The sequence below is a fragment of the Centroberyx gerrardi genome, chromosome 5, assembly GCF_048128805.1.
Source record: "Centroberyx gerrardi isolate f3 chromosome 5, fCenGer3.hap1.cur.20231027, whole genome shotgun sequence".
Taxonomy (NCBI): Eukaryota; Metazoa; Chordata; class Actinopteri; order Beryciformes; family Berycidae; genus Centroberyx; species Centroberyx gerrardi.
The window spans coordinates 25,230,588-25,246,581 of NC_136001.1; the positions used below are offsets into that span (position 1 = coordinate 25,230,588).

At 43.0% G+C, this 15,994-nt stretch overlaps 1 protein-coding gene across 1 annotated transcript in view; it reads right to left on the minus strand.

Annotated features, from left to right (window-relative positions):
- Window positions 1-1,942: 1,942 nt before the first annotated feature.
- Window positions 1,943-15,994, minus strand: part of cita (citron rho-interacting serine/threonine kinase a) — a 39,414-nt gene continuing 25,362 nt past the window's right edge. The window contains exons 28-49 of the mRNA XM_071894432.2: window positions 15,812-15,916; window positions 15,313-15,453; window positions 14,964-15,071; window positions 14,602-14,794; window positions 13,721-13,882; window positions 12,607-12,744; window positions 11,831-12,011; window positions 11,581-11,695; window positions 11,293-11,380; window positions 10,848-11,017; window positions 8,937-9,017; window positions 8,602-8,737; window positions 7,856-7,995; window positions 7,611-7,703; window positions 7,189-7,297; window positions 6,860-6,988; window positions 6,368-6,448; window positions 6,179-6,257; window positions 5,724-5,906; window positions 4,612-4,790; window positions 4,403-4,497; window positions 1,943-4,126 (exon numbers count right to left, since the gene is read on the minus strand). Coding sequence (XP_071750533.1) covers window positions 4,103-4,126; window positions 4,403-4,497; window positions 4,612-4,790; window positions 5,724-5,906; window positions 6,179-6,257; window positions 6,368-6,448; window positions 6,860-6,988; window positions 7,189-7,297; window positions 7,611-7,703; window positions 7,856-7,995; window positions 8,602-8,737; window positions 8,937-9,017; window positions 10,848-11,017; window positions 11,293-11,380; window positions 11,581-11,695; window positions 11,831-12,011; window positions 12,607-12,744; window positions 13,721-13,882; window positions 14,602-14,794; window positions 14,964-15,071; window positions 15,313-15,453; window positions 15,812-15,916 — 2,730 coding nt within the window. The 3' untranslated portion in view covers window positions 1,943-4,102. The remainder of the gene's footprint in view (window positions 4,127-4,402; window positions 4,498-4,611; window positions 4,791-5,723; window positions 5,907-6,178; window positions 6,258-6,367; window positions 6,449-6,859; window positions 6,989-7,188; window positions 7,298-7,610; window positions 7,704-7,855; window positions 7,996-8,601; window positions 8,738-8,936; window positions 9,018-10,847; window positions 11,018-11,292; window positions 11,381-11,580; window positions 11,696-11,830; window positions 12,012-12,606; window positions 12,745-13,720; window positions 13,883-14,601; window positions 14,795-14,963; window positions 15,072-15,312; window positions 15,454-15,811; window positions 15,917-15,994) is intronic.

The window sequence follows — 15,994 nt, forward strand, 5'->3', positions numbered from 1 at the left end:
TGAATTTTGCCTTGAAGTTCTTATGCATTATATATCTCAGTAAGTGAATAAAAGTAACATACAAACTGTCTTTACGCATGTCTTTTGGACCTAACATGCTGTAACATTTGTCCAACGGACGGCTAGAGGTCTATTTGACTGCAAATCTGGATTTTTGATCTTGCTCAAAATCAACAAGACTTGTATTTCATTCATCACCAAAAGCCTTCTTTAAAAATAACTTTAACATTTTGATCTGTCTCCGCGCGCCAATTGTCCTTTGTCTGTAGTCGATGTAACATGTGACGAGAGGGAATGTGGCAGTTCCCAGCTCATTAAGTCTAATTTATTGACCTGTCAGGAGTGTGCGGCTACCACCCTGTTGATGTAGAGCCACATCACTCACATGCTTCTTTGCATGACTGGCATTTACAAGCCTACCTTTCCCTGACATTGTCATGGTTCACTACAGCTCCCTATAAATCTCAAACCACCTGTATATCTCACACTAATCTTTGACCCTTGACCTCTCACCTTGTGGTTGAGTCTTATTGTACCTGATATTTAAAACTTTATCATACTTTGAACCATGCATGAAGGTGCTGTGAAACTGTCCTGTACTTGGTGATTAAAGTGAGTCTGATCAGGAAATTCAACTGACTCTCAGACAGTGGATTCATTTTTATTCTGTAAAGATAAAGGCATGTGGTGACATGCATTGTAATGTTGAAATATCTGACTGCAGCCTCTCAAATTTCTTTTTTTCTTTTGGTTTCTCTTCAATTGCTATTTGGTGAAAGAAGCAACCAGGGCCCAAATATTACCAGTAAGATGACCTGCACCTCCACTGCAAGTTAACAAATATGATCTACACTTGAGTTTAGAAAATATTAGGAACACTCACTTCCATGAAATAGACTAACACGGTAAATCCGTGTGAAAGCTATGATCCTTTGATCATAGCATGAAGGGGACATGTAGGTGAAATGGGGGAAATGGGCTAAAGAAGGATTTACACCTTGTGACTTTTCAGACATGGATTATGCAAAATGGTGTGCAAATCAAAATTAGGAAGGTGTTCCAAACATTTTGTACACCCAGTGTTGGCACTAAAGAGCTTTTGGGAGGCTAAGCTCAGGGACGTCAATAGCAGTAGGTGTGACATACTAAAGTGTGACACCGCTGACACTGTGAACACCGCCTTACAATGTGCCATGCCTATCTACACCATTCACAAGTCCTCCAGTATCACTTGCGGTTCCCGAGTTAAGAAAAGTGACAGTCTGTGAATGAACTGAACACAAGAGGTGAGGCAAGGGGTGTGCGATCTAAATAAAGAGAGGTGCTGAAAGCCTCTCTCTCCACTCGGTCCGCTGCATCCTCCCTCTCGGTGTCAAATAGAAAGCTGTTGATGGACCAACAGCAGATGTCACTGGTGTCATTTCACAGCATAGTGTGTAGAGGAGGTTAGAATTAGCCATGTTATTGTTTCTATACCCAATGGGGTGGACACTATTGTTGAAGACTGTCTGTCTCCTTCAGCCCTTCTCAGTTTCTGATCCAAGCAGCCGCTGCTGCCTGGCACGCTACTGTGTCTGGAATGGCAGGCCATTGTCACAGTAGAGCTGCTCAGGCATTGGTGGAGCGCTGGGATCAGACACCTATAAATAGCCTAACAAACCTATTCCAACACAACGGACATGGACAACCGGTCATTTCACTGGCAGCCTCAAGTATGGTGAGGAGAAAGCACAGGAGAACAGGAAAAAGGGTGTCAGATATGATCATTTTCTTCCCCCCCTAACAGACAGTGACTGAAGAGGGATATAAAGGAAAAGTTGTATCTAAATACACAGGCAGACTGTTGCCTGCTCACACAGCCATGCAGCCACACCAAACCACAAGCACAGCATAACAAGGAGAACTCAAGTGAAAGACATTGGTTATAATATTTAATATTCTGTGACAAAAACTCTACAGGGAAAGCTAATAAAACTTTTGTTAGCAAACATCAATATATCGAGCGTTATGTTTCAGGAGCATGTGAAAAGAAACACATAAAAAAAAATAAAAGCAAAATAAAACGACAGGATGGGTAACCCTTTCATATACAGTCCTGTTTTCCATTGTTGCATGGAAACTGGTATAAAACTTGTGCAATCTGTAGCACTGGGTGCCTTGTTGAACATTAATGACCACTGGATCAGTTCTGTCGTGGCTTTAGTACATTCAGGAACATGTTACATCTAAAAATAACCATACTTAGTGGCTTTGCCAAGTTGTGGAAACATCTCCTTATGGAGTGCTGTGGGAAAGGGAAGCCCCATTGCTTAAAGACACACTGGGCAAGTTAAAGTATGACATCTCATCTGTTTATATTCTAAACATAGCTAAAAATCACAAAAATATACATATACTATTACCATATGATGTACGGAAATAGAATCAACTTTGTCAAGTGTAAGCATGGACACTATATACTAGGACTGATTGATAATGAGCCAAAAATCCATTTGGATGGATTTGATGTCTTTGTGAAGCTAAGGCTGGAAGGCTAGACCTTTAACTTGCCAAGAGTGCCTTTATGAAAGAAAGAATAGAGATTCAGTAACTATAAAGATATGCAGTTACTGTGCAAATGGGGTACTGTTAACAGAATGGGGATGCCATGTCTGAGGGCGTTTCCTTGATTCACGTGCTTCATTGTTGAATCTTGGAGTTAAAATATAACCCAAATGAGGCAGAAGCAGAAGACAACACTCCGTTTCATTTCAGATATACATATCCATGCCATTTAAGGATCAGAAAAACAAAGACTATTTTCATCTTCAACTTGAACAACAATTTGGGTTATATACAATATAAGGGACATTGTACAGAAAGTAATGCTCAAGTACTATGTTGTAAGCTTCAAACATGATCTTTCCCCCCCCCCCCCCTCTCTTAACCAGCATGTAGGTTTGCCTTTGACAGATGGAAGTGCATACACAAGTTGGATCCAGGTACAATCACTCACTTGATCAAGGACATTTGGACATATTAAAAGAATACTCATTGAACATTCAAGAGGACACATAATCACTTTCTCTTTAACAAAAATAGACATGGCTTGTCCAGCCTTGAAATTCCATCTCAGTATATATAAAATTATGTCTGCCTATTTACAGTCAGATAGCATTCTGAAGAATTAGAAAGGTCCTGTTCCATTGCTGCTGGGGGTTGTGGGTAGTGCAGTTTTAGCGTCAACCTGTTAAAAGGGCAGACAATCTGGTGAGTGGGTATGGTTCTACAGGGCAGAGGAGGGTTTTTTTTTTTGCTCCAGCCAAGTCCTGTCACAGTCCATGAACTAACCAAAGTCTCAGTAGAAGACTGAGATTAGTAGAGAATGATTGTGATTAGCTGATAATGATTGTGTGTGGACCATGTGAGCGCAGGGCTGGAGCAAGAGCTAGAAATGCTGTCAGATGTACTTTCCTGCCCTGATCTGTAGCTACCGGGGACAGAGCCGAGCATGGAAAGGAGCAAGTTGAATTAATACTGTGAGTCTTTCGAGTCCACTTCTGCCATTTTTACTAGTGACTGATTTTCTAAATGTGGATATTTTGGCATGGTCGTGTGAGATAACGTTGCTACGGCTGTGCTTATCTATTGTAGTCACTACTTACGTCTGCAGTTAACTAAGGCTAGCAAAACCCACCGAGTCAGGTCTTGAGTTGAGAAATCATGGCCCAGAACTTTGAAGAGAGTGCTCATAGAAAATTCAAATCAAATTCCTGATCCCCTCTCATAGGGTACAGAGCACATATTCAAATAGATCCCGAATGAACCCGCTCAAAAAAGTTGCTTATATGGCATTTCGTTGACCCTATATTAAAGCCAGGTCAATTCATTGAGAAAAATAACCTGATTCTAATGACATCTATGTTTCCCTATATTTCTCTTCTTCTCTTCTTCTGACAGCTACAGTCGCTTCCTCTGTGGGTTTGTCAGCTTAGAGACAGATGTGTGGCAGTGTTTCATCATGAGTTGGTGACATTCGCAGTGGTACTCTGCTCCCTCCCACCCCTTTCCAGAGATAAAGAGCTCTGTCCATGCTGGGTTTCTTGCTCTGCTCTGCTGTCAATCAAACAGATGATTGGTCCCATACCTGTCACAAAAAGTCAGTAACATGCGATCAGATTAACATGTATGCAAGGACTGCTGATGAATGTTAAATAAGCAAAAATGAAAATGGGAAACAGACAACAGTAATAATTCAGGAACATGGGTTTCATTACCATCATTAATCAGAGTATAAACAGTAGTGCATCAGCAGTGTAGAGAACAACTGCAGAGCAGACATAAAATCCTACAAAGTGTAACCTATTTAAAATCTTACAAAGTGTAACCTATAAAAAAAAGAAAGAAAAGAATGTTAACAGACCTTGTTAACAGGGTTGATGGGCGTGCGTCCAGAGCCAGTATGGAGCCTCTGGCGCTCCTCGAAGCGTCCGGGGGACCTCTCCCTGCGTACGTCCATCAGCCGGCCGGGCGAGCGGTCCATTCGGGGGTCTGCCATGGCCCTGCCTGGGGATCGCTCTAACCGGGGGTCTGCCATGGCCCTGCCAGGAGACCCCACTATACGGCCCTCCAGCATCCTGCCGGGAGACTTCTCTCTCTCCATCGGACGGCTGGGGGACTTGTCGCGCCGGAACTCGGTGCGGGCCTCTCGGTAGCGGTGAGGCGTGCCGGGATCTCCGTGGACTACGGGACTGGCTGCCAGCCTCTTAGAGATGTGCTCATTGTAGGAAGGAGGCCCGCGCTTGTTAGGGCTATGGGGGAGGAGACCGTGGCATAAGGACGGGAAGGGATCATTGGTCAGAGGAAAGGGGTTTTGTCTTGGGTCATGGGCTTTGCTCGGGCTGCGGGACTCCAGGCTCTGTCAAGGGCTGTGATGAGGAGGATGGGCTCACTGTCAGGCTAAGCTCATTTAACAAGCTGTAGCTCGCTACTATTCACAATGACAGTAGATGAAACTCAACTATACTCGGTTTTCTGAATTAGAATTGAGTTAATGGCTGACAACAAAAACAACTGGAGAACAATTTTTTGAGTGGCTTCCAAAGTCAGCAAAGTGAGTAAAATAAGGCTCAGTTGTGTGTGTATGTCTCAGAACATAAAAGGAGGAAGACAAGTCTTTATTCAACAAATTCCTTTCTACATTTGACAGGAGGCATTTTAAAAAGTAATTTGAATTAAAAACATCAAACCTTTCTTAGGCTTTGTTACAGATAAAAAATGAACTCTTCCTCCTGCAAAGAACAAAATGTAGGTGTTACTCCTCTGGTATTCAACCACAGGATAGATAACACTAAAGGCCACAGTCTCACACTCACCACCTGTGGATGCCAACCTGTGCCCTGCAGTGCCGGCTAGTCCCAGTGACCCTTTAATAACACCTGTGTAGATGGGATAAGGGAGTGCTATGTGCTGGGAAATCACTTAGTTGAGAATAGTGACTAGAATAGAACTCAAGGGTGCAGTGACACAGAACACAGAATATACAGGATTTGCTATACGTACTGTCTTCAGAAATGTATGATAGCACTAAATGTATGGGGACTCTTGACAGAGACAGCAAGACAGAGGAGAGGGCTTGTAGTGGATTAAAAATGTCACCAAAATAATCGTGTAAAATACCAAGAGAGTCTGAGCAAGTTAGTGTGGGCAGCGGCATGTTTCACAGTCTTTGTGTATGTCCTCACCTGCGCCCGGACCCGTTGCGCTGCAAGTCTCCCCCAGCCTCTTGGCTCTGGGCCAGGTTGCCCTTGCAGCAGATGACCCGCAGTTTGTTCTGGTAGGAAGAGGCCAGGTAGATGGCCCCAGAGGAGATGGCTGGGCCCAGGTAGCGTGGGTTCGGGATGTCCAGGTGGGCATATGAGTGAGGCCTGGAAACAGAGAAGAAAAACAACTCAAGACACTGTTTTCTTCTAACAGCATCGGCTGAAAGTCATGTAGAGGCGTCTGTTGAGCCCAGGAAGTAATGGGAAACAAATGAATTGTAATAACTTCACAGTATGTAATGAATAATTCTGGAATCAAAGTCTACAAACTTATATTATAAACTAAAATAAAACAAACAATATCTACAGTTCCTTGCTATGAGTTTGAACCCTAAGTGATGCACTGGTACTGTAAAAGGAGCAGTAGGCAGTCTTACCCAAGAGCAGCATGTCCCTGGATCTCAATCACGTCCAGAGAGTTGAAGTAGGTCACAAACAGGTACGGTTCTCTATAGGCTGAGATGCCAAAAAACACTTAACTTTCTGCCACATATTGAGCATTACAGTGTAGAGAAAAAACATCAGACTCTGAAAATGAGATTAACAAAATACTGGTTTTCACTAACCAAATGAGAGAGGCAGACGACTCCATTTGATATCGTCGCTTCTACTCCTGCGGCCATACGCATCCACAAACACACCAAATTCTACAAATAAAAGTTTTAGTTAATATCCAAAAATTCTTATTGGTAGATGACTATAACAAACACAATTAAGATGTCAGAATATAATACACATATATATATATACATATATATATAATTTGGACTAGTAAAATTGTGATGGGCAAGCCATCTCATTTGTGATTACTACAGCGGAATAAAATGGAGCTTATATTGCGATTTATTTTTCTGCCCCACAATACGTATTGTCACATTTTTGTATTGCGATATATTGAATTTCGATATATATATGTATAAATCCTTGATTATAGAATAAGCACTGCATGTTACATATACATTTTGGCACATTTATTGGCACGTGTTGACATGCTCACCTGTGTACACAACACACACGTGTACCCTCTCACACACACACACACAGAGAAAATGTCTAACCATGGAAACAGAGCAGGTATTCGTCCTTCTGAGGCGCCGTGGTGACCTGGATGATGGAGATGGGGAAGCTGTGGGAGGATGCGGCAAACACAGCTGAAGCTAGCGTCACGTCGTTTTTATCCAAGAACTCTGTGGAAGGAACTCATATCAGTTAGTCAGCTTGCACCAATCTGAATGTCGAAACCTCACAGTGATAGAATCACACTTACGTAGACTTGCTCAGAACACCATCTGGTTGACAAGGAATATTATTTAAAAAAACATTATATCGATGCAGGATTTCTAAATCAGTGCCTACCACTAATAAATCACAGTAGTGGGCGACCTACCCTCCAGCACATACTGCTTCATCTCAATCTCATAGAACTTGTTGGTGCCGATAATGATGCTGTAGCCGGTGAAGTGGATACAGCTGCACGGTTCTGACGTCTCAATCTCCTGCAAATACAAATACAACAGGAATAGTGCCACTTATTCAAGGTCTGTTGGGAATCATGTTTTAAAGGCTATGATGTACAATACATGGGGCAAATCTTATAACATTTAAAGTACAAACAAAAGTATTTTTTAATTATACTAACTTCTGTTCCTTGTAGCCTACTATGCTACTCACATAAATTTCCATTGTATTTAGAAACCCCCATCCCTTTTGGCGGCAATACTGCCCATCTATGTTTCCACAAACATTGCATGGCCTTCATGGTGCTATCTGGTTATCTAGCCTCTCTTAAAGCCAACAGAGCCCACTCACCTTTCTGATGCAGAACTTGTTGAGGCTTTCATTGTGGCGCAGAATTGTAATCTTATTGGGCATGGCAGCACAGATACAGGTCCCATTATCAATCTGTAAGAGAAGAACTCTAAAATCAGGACAACAGCAAAGATTTGCCATCAGGCGGCACTGCTACCCCATGCTGTGAGGTTCAGCATGTCAACTCTAATAACAGTCTAACCAGAATGGGTTGGCTCTGTATAAGCAACAATAATCTAATTCACCTTTCCAGAGGAGAAGAGGTGGCATCCCTTGACTGTCTCAAAGATGAAGGGGTTGAGCTCAGGCTGAGCCGGGAGGTGGGACTGAGACAAAGACTGTTTCACCTTCTTGATTTCCACCAGACAGAGTGCCCTCTCCTCTCCTGGATGACACATCAAACACACAAACTGTGTATAATCACAGACAAAAGCAATCTATACTTAACACCTGGTAATGACCAGAGTTACACGTGTGGTCATTACCAGATAAGAGTATCTAAAAGACTGAGCCATAACATGACCTTATATTTTAGCATTATCTGATGCTCTTATCCAAAGTGACTTATAATAAGAGCAACAGCAGAATAAGCTTGATTTACCAACATTAGACGCAGCCAATAGTAAGGAATGTAATGATCAATGTCCACATTGACATAAACACTCCTGTGTCCCTAGAATGATCATGTATTGCAGAGACGTGTTACTGTAGGTAATGAGCCAGGGAGAAATGTATAAGGTAAACATATTTTAAGGGAGAAAACCCTCTGAGCTTCAGAGTTTACCTAGTGTTGTTGCAGAGTTAAATGATCTGGTATTGAGACATACTGTACTGAGACATAAAGAGCACCTTACTGAGTAAGGTGTTGCATTAATATGTGAAAGACAGAATTCTGTAAACTAGCTTTCATTGATTTATCAGAATAAAATGACTGAATTGTGACAAAAGAGCAAGAAAGTAAAATGGGCTCCATTTAACATCATGTACTGACCAGTGATCATCAGCAGCTTGTCAAGCTCCTTCAGGATCTGGATCTGGAAAACGGAGGCCAGGCCAGGGATGTGGGTCAGAGAGTTCTTTATGACGTTGAGAGCGTACAAACCCTCCTCAGAGCCAACCAACACGATCTAGGCAGAAAGAGAAGGATTCTTAGGATCGTAAGAACTTACCATGCAAAACATGCAGCAGGGTGGCCGGGTAGTTAGAGAGACCGTCCCGTAACTAGAAGGACACAGGTTTGTTCCTTGCAATAGCCAAAGAGACCATCAAAGCCTGTCTTAAATGAATATGGATTATTCATCATACTACAGGTCTATGTCCCGGTACCTGGTCAGTGAGAGGCAGAGTGCAGTTGATGTCCAAACGGTCATCACCCTCCAACTTCAGCAGAGAGTTGCCCAGCAGTTTCTATCAGGACAAGAAATCAGGGAGAGAGAGGGACGGAGCAGGAGAAGGGGAAGGTTAGCCATCTTCATCTTCAGATCAAACATTTTAGACCAAAACAAGGCTTACCCAGCATGGATGACAGCCAGAGAGCTTTTACAATCTGAATCCACGCTTCAATAGTTCTAACATGAATTCACGTCAACTAAGGGTTTTCTTTCTTCCAAAGACAACACAATAAAAGACAACTTTTAAGACATCTAATTATCAAAGAGCAACATCATCCTAAAAACTAGAAACTGTCACACTTTTTGGGCTGTTTTCCATTTCACTAAAGAAACACAATGGATGAACCTGTCACAAATGCTTTGCCAACTCAGTGCCAGGTTTAATTTCCGTCATTTAGTCCTTAAAGCTACAAAATGCAACTTTTTGTTAAAATAACAATTAAAAAATGGATATATTGTATATTATCAGTCTGTGTCTGTCTGTGACCCTGTGTGTACATGCCTAAATCCTCTGTTTGCCAGAAATGTTCGGGACGTTTTTGGGCATACAACATGTTCTGTGAGCGCTGACAGGAAGCGCAGGGAAGTCACAGCAACAACAATCGCAGAAAGCAGTAAGAAACAGAACAGCAAAGCTAAACGTGTGGCAGACAAGATCCATTCAAAAACATGGGTGAACATTGGCAGTGTTTTGTTTTGTTTTTTTTAATTGCAGATTGCCTCCTTCACATCTGCTTCTTCAATGCCTGAAGTGGCTTTATGGATCACAGCTCAGATGAGTGACAAGAGTTGGGGCGTGAACTTGACCAACTGAGGGGGAGGAGGGCGGGACTAACAATACACTCTTTGCCTCAAGGCAAAAAGTTGCATATTGTAGCTTTAAGTAAAACAGTAAAACCTAGCTAGCAGTAATACATTTCAGAAACAGACATACATATCAGTGAAAATGTAATACCATTTCCAAGGGTCATATACCACAGAATATAAGAGATGACAGATTGCATCTGTGGCAGCAATAAACACAAAACACCAAGAGCAGAAGCCTGCAGAGTGAAGTAATGCTCAGGTTGGTATTCTAGAGCAGTGTGTACATGTGTCTGTGTTTCAGTGAAGGGGGCTAAAGCAGCACATGGCTTTTGGAGAAGCATGCATGACACAGCATATGACACCGGGCCAAAGGTGCGCAGCAGTGCCTACTCACATCCATGCATTATGTACGATTCTGTGTGTGTATACTTGAGGTGTGTATTTGACCACTGAATGCGGCTGTTTTTCACAGGGTAACTGTTTGCATAAAATGTAACTGACTCAGCCTGAGGCCGTGTTGATCTCTGTTGTACAGTGTCAGTATTGTATGTGTAGATGTGTACAGCTACTGCATGCTCAGTCAGTCGGCCGACTGAAGCACAAGCGTTCGTGCAGCTAGTTACTGTACCTGAACCAGAGGGGATAGGTTCTTCTGTCTTTTAGCAACACCTGCCTATAATATGATCCACACAACCCCATTGAATGGAAATACACACACAGTATAATCACGTCAAAAAGACAATGACAACACAGATACAAGACGTGGATGTTGAGAACATGCATAGAGAGAGAGAGACAAAGAAGGAGGGGGGGAAAAAGAAGTGAAGGCACTAGCTGACTATTCGTTTAATGGGGAAATTTCATTTTTATATTACATTTGACCTCATTTTCAAAGTTACTATTTGAAATGGACACACTTAATGAGCTTGTCTGGTATAAAGGAGACACTGGGCTGTCCATGTTACACTCCAGTAAAGCTAAAGCAAACTCAAATTAATAACCCAACCGGGATAGACAAACACACAAACACTATACTCACAGCATCAGCATCCACTTTGTCCTTAGAGCCGCGGCTGCCGGCCACCACAGACTCCAGTACAGCCACCCAGCGCTGCTTGTCTGGGAAGCTGGGAGCCATAAAGTAGAGGGACTGGCCTGGCCAACAGGTGGTGTGAGGATGGGACTCCAGCTTCAGCACATATGGGATGTCTGCGCACACACACACACACACATACACACACACACACACACATACCCAGATACATAAACATGCAGACACACACAAACAGAGGGATGGATTGGTAGTTTATCCTGCTAACAGCCCAATTTCGGTGCTAAGCTGAATTGTCAACATTTTGTTGTATTTTGGGTTTAAAAGCGTAGACGGGACATGTGGATCCAATTTGAAATCTGGGGAGAAGATGGATACACTTATCCTACAACAAGAAGAGATACAGTAGGATTAGGCAGTATTGATCCAGTACCTGACTTGGCAGTGTTGATGAGCTCAGAGATTCCTACAGCTCCGTGAACGGTCACCTCTCCATCGGGCAGACACAGCTCAAATTCCTCCTCAGCCTTCATACAGTCTGGAGGAAAAATACCACACAATACTTTTTATTGTTCATTGCTACCATACATTGGTCAACGCATTAGAATACACACTCAAATTAACTTTGTTTTACAAAAACTATGTCTCATTCAGGTATGGATAGGCCATTTTCCTTTTAATGGCTGCATTTAAAATGACCCATTTAAAATGTTTCTGCTACCAACGGAGCGTGGAAGTACTGACCTTCTCTGGGCTCAGTGTCATATATGGAGACCTTGGTTCCATCCAGCACCACATATTTCCTCTCCCAACCCTGCTGGCCACGCTTGCCATTCCTGCATGAACACACACACACACACACACACACACACAGACACACAGACACACAGACACACACCAGTTTCAATGCTGTGTACACAACATGTTGCATATGGTCATTACAGTAATTAGTGTGGCACTAAATTAGTTACCTAGGCTGCTTCATCCATCCCTCCAGGCGAACATGCCCACTGGCCTCTTTTACCTGCAGGGCAGGGGAGTTTGCCTTGTCCCGGCACAGAGCCTCCGAGAAGTGAGTGGCATACTCAGCTGGCAGGCCGCAGGTAGCCGGAAGACATGGCGAGCATTTGGGGTGACACAGGGTGTGGCACTCTACAATAAGACAAAGAGAGGGTGGTGAAAAAATGCTGAGCAGGGTTTGATTAAACTTCCTTTGCGTGTTCTCAGTAATCAGCAAGTCAGTGTTATAGTGTTAAGAGATCTTCCAACAGATTCTCAGATTTCACCCCAAGAAAAGACAGCAAAAGAATACAGCAGTAAGGATTTGATGGTACTCCCAATGTGTATGCACATGCACGCCATGGCATTCTAGCACAAGCTTGACTTCTGTCAAAATGTTGGGTGTGTAGGCTAAAGTGCTGGCTAAAAGGATTGAATTACACAAACTAATTTCAACACTACTTTGGCATTGCTGAGTGTGCTTCGGGGATGTATCACGATCATACACTGAAATATTTTTATTGACTTTCAGGACTCACAATAGTATGAGAGTAGAATAGTAGAATTTCAGCTATAGCCAAACCAAGACAAATCCACATTTCCACACTTGGGAGATTAATGTGCTGGCTCTGCTATAAGAACTTTTTGTATACTTGGTATAATTTTTAGGGCTGGCCAATAATTTGTCCTTATCACCTGCTTTGAAAAATCTCTGTATATATGTCCAGCTGCAGAGCAGGATACAGACCTAGGCAGGTTGCGGCCTGCCGTCCAAAATGTACAGTGTCCAGGCAGACGGCACACTTGGCAGCCCTCATGTTGAGGCCCACGGTGAAACGATGGGGGATGTTGTGGTGCATCCTCTCCTTCACACGACGACCAAACTCTGCAACACAAACAAGGAAGGAGAAGTGGGCAGGGAGAAGAGTTACTGAATGCAAAGAGGGCAGATATGACACTAATATTTTATTGTTATGGACTTAATTATTTCAGAAGTCACCAACAATTCAATATGGTTCACTTTTGTCAAGCAACATCGGGCAAACTGAATGGTGAATGAATTATTTTCTATTGCAAGTATTAGGCATATCAGTATTAAAGAATCCTAAAATACAGAATCTGAAAATACCTTCTGGAGTGAGTGGGATTATGCCGATGACAATGGGTTGCATTAAAATGTAAAAACTGACCAGCCTATTATATGTTATCTAAATCAGGACCTCAGGTAAGGGGCAGTAAGGACAGAGTAGAGAACACCTTGTCCCAGACACTTGGCCCTGGAGGAATTAACTCTTGTGTGGTCAAGTTACTGCCTCATAAATCTGAACTGTTAATCTGACAGCAGGAGGACAAGACAGGCATATGAGATGTGGATGTGTGTGTGTGTGTGTGTGTGTGTGTGCATGACAATGAATGTAGATGAGCATGGAAAATGGAGCCACACTGTGGAGTAAACAAGTGGAAGACTGCTAACTTACTTTCAAAGGTGACCCTCCTCTTTTCTGTGAGGAGCAAAAGGAAAGAGAGAGAAAGGAGAACGCAGTCTAACAATAGCTAGGTGAAAGCAAAAGGCCTTGGATAATCAGGCAAGAGGGCAGAAAAGTACAGACACACCATATAGAGAAAATAAGTTGAGCGGGAGGTCATTTGGCTTAGCAATGATATCAGGAGGGCTAACTATCCTGTGGGGGCACCACTACAGCTTCAACAGTGGTTCAAATTCAGGTTGATGAGTTGTCCGTTAAGTGTTCTGCAGGCATAGCAAATGTCCACCTGTGTGTTTGTCTATCTGCCAGTGTGTGTGTGTGTGTGTGTGTGTGTGTGTGTGTGTGTGTGTGTGTGTGTGTGAGAGAGAGACTCACCTTCTGGTGTGGAGGTCTCCTTGCAGCGGGTTGAGGGGTTGAGCAGACTGCTGGGGTTGGGCTGATGCTCCGGGGATTTGACAATGGCCGACATGAGGATCTGTTGGCGGGCCTGGGCCGGTGTGGACGGCGCCACGTAATCCTGGGCTTTGAAATGAGCCGCTGTACCCCCAAATAAAACATCTTAATGTTAGCTCAATGGTGGTTATAAAGTTGGAAATAATCTGCTCGGTTACTGATAAATCAATAGACTTGGAAATGAATCTCATAGGACTCGACAGGTGTAAGCAACAGAGCAAGATGCTGCCACATTAACTCCTGCCCAGCTGACAAATGGATACGGTTGGAGGCACATAACAAGATTTCTTGAGCCGATTGAGCTTCCAAGTTGCCATCTCAGACTCCAAACTGTGATGTTCCAAGAAAGCTTCAATGAAAAAATTATGATAAGGGATTTTTGCTTCATCATCTACATTCGTGTGATACAGTCATAATGGAAGTGTCGAGGAAGAATCTGGTCAAAATAGTGTCATATGATACAGTCCGTAATAAGAGGTTGAGTTATTTAAAGGATTCTAGTTTTGTGATACTCTCTTGACCCCAGAAGTAGGAATGATCTTTTAATTTGCCCCGTGCCACAGGGAGATCAGAATCAGGTCAGTTACAGAACTGCATCCCTGGAGCTGATGGGGATTTATTGTCTTGGTTGAAGGACACTTGGACACTTGCTGCTGAGGGATCTTAAACCCAGGGATTTCCAGTTGAGGGACAGTCCCCCTGTGCCACCGTGCTGCCCAATTATTTGATACCAGTCAGCAATTCTCCCTGGAGTCCACACACACTACATAAAAAAAATAACATGGCTACGGACTAAGACCTACCCTCTTCTCTGAGGGATCGTAGCTCTATCCTCATCTTCTGCAGGGCCTCCTCTAGCTCAGAGCAGCGTGAGCGCTCCTTCTCCAGTGCTAGCTTCATGTCACTGTACTGCATGGGCACTGCCGGCTGGGCCTGGGGAACCAGTGCCCCGTTAGTTGTCGTCCCCACGTCCTCCCGCCGCCGCCCGAATATACCCTGTTCACAGAGAGGGAACGGTACTGAATCCATTTACAAAGATGTATTGTTGAAGTTACCAAGATTATACTTAAAAGCAACATATGCAAAACATTTGGTAATGGTTGATTATTAATCTAAAATGGCTTACAGTTATTATGTTAATTATTATTATTATTATTTCTCATACCTTCTTTTTCTTGGTGGGCTGATCCATTTTGGCCTGGAGGAAGTCAATGAGTTTGGTCTGCTGGGAGATGGTCCCCTCCATCTTCACCTTCTCATGGGAGTACACAGCCTGTAGGAACGGAAACAGAGCCTCAGAGAAACAGTCACTTCTTAAGAGAACTTTTAAAATAACTCCCTTTGAGATCACATGACTTAAGATTATTATATCCGATGGTTCCCGCTGAGATTCCTAGTTATGATAAGAGTGCTTGCCAACATCAGTAGAAGTATTCTAATTTTTAGTTAGGGCTCTGTTTCTCTCCTAGAGGAGAGTGTATTTCATCATATTGTAATGGTATTGCATTGTCTACCTGTATATTCTCCAGCTGGTACTCCAGATCAGTCCTCTCAGTCTTGAGCATGTCGGTCTGATCCAGCGCATCCTGCAGGCCTTGGGTCAGACGGAAGATGTGGCTCTTCTGGAGGTCCATCTGCTGCTGCAGCTTCCCTTGCTGTGGGAACACCAGCGCACACATATATTTTAATGGGAAATCCAGAATATTTAAAATGCGCCACATTTCACTGACAGAATGGTCGCAAATATAATTATCATCAAGAGGAGAGGTGTAGAAATCATCAGTGTCCAAAACAGACCAGAACAGACCATAATAGTTTTCTAAAAGTATGTCAAGTACATTTACTTAAGAACTGGCTAAAAATGGTCTTCTTGGTTTCCTTTTCGCACACTGAATCTGTTCTTATTGAATGAGCGAGTTGAAAGCAACCTTATTCAACAGAGGTAGGTCCATTAAATAAATGCTACACAAAATGAAATGAATGTACTGTATGTGGTCGTATTTCACTTTGTACCTCATCCATCAGCCTCTGTTTCAGCTCTCTCTCCGTCTCCAGTTTCTGCTGTAAGCTGCGAGCGTTCATCTCCAGCATGGCGTGCTTCTTTTCCAGATCATTGAGCTGTGCAAAGACTTGTGCTTGTTAAAACGTTTTAGCTGAAAGTTTAATCTTTCAGTCATGATCACAGTATTGATTTGT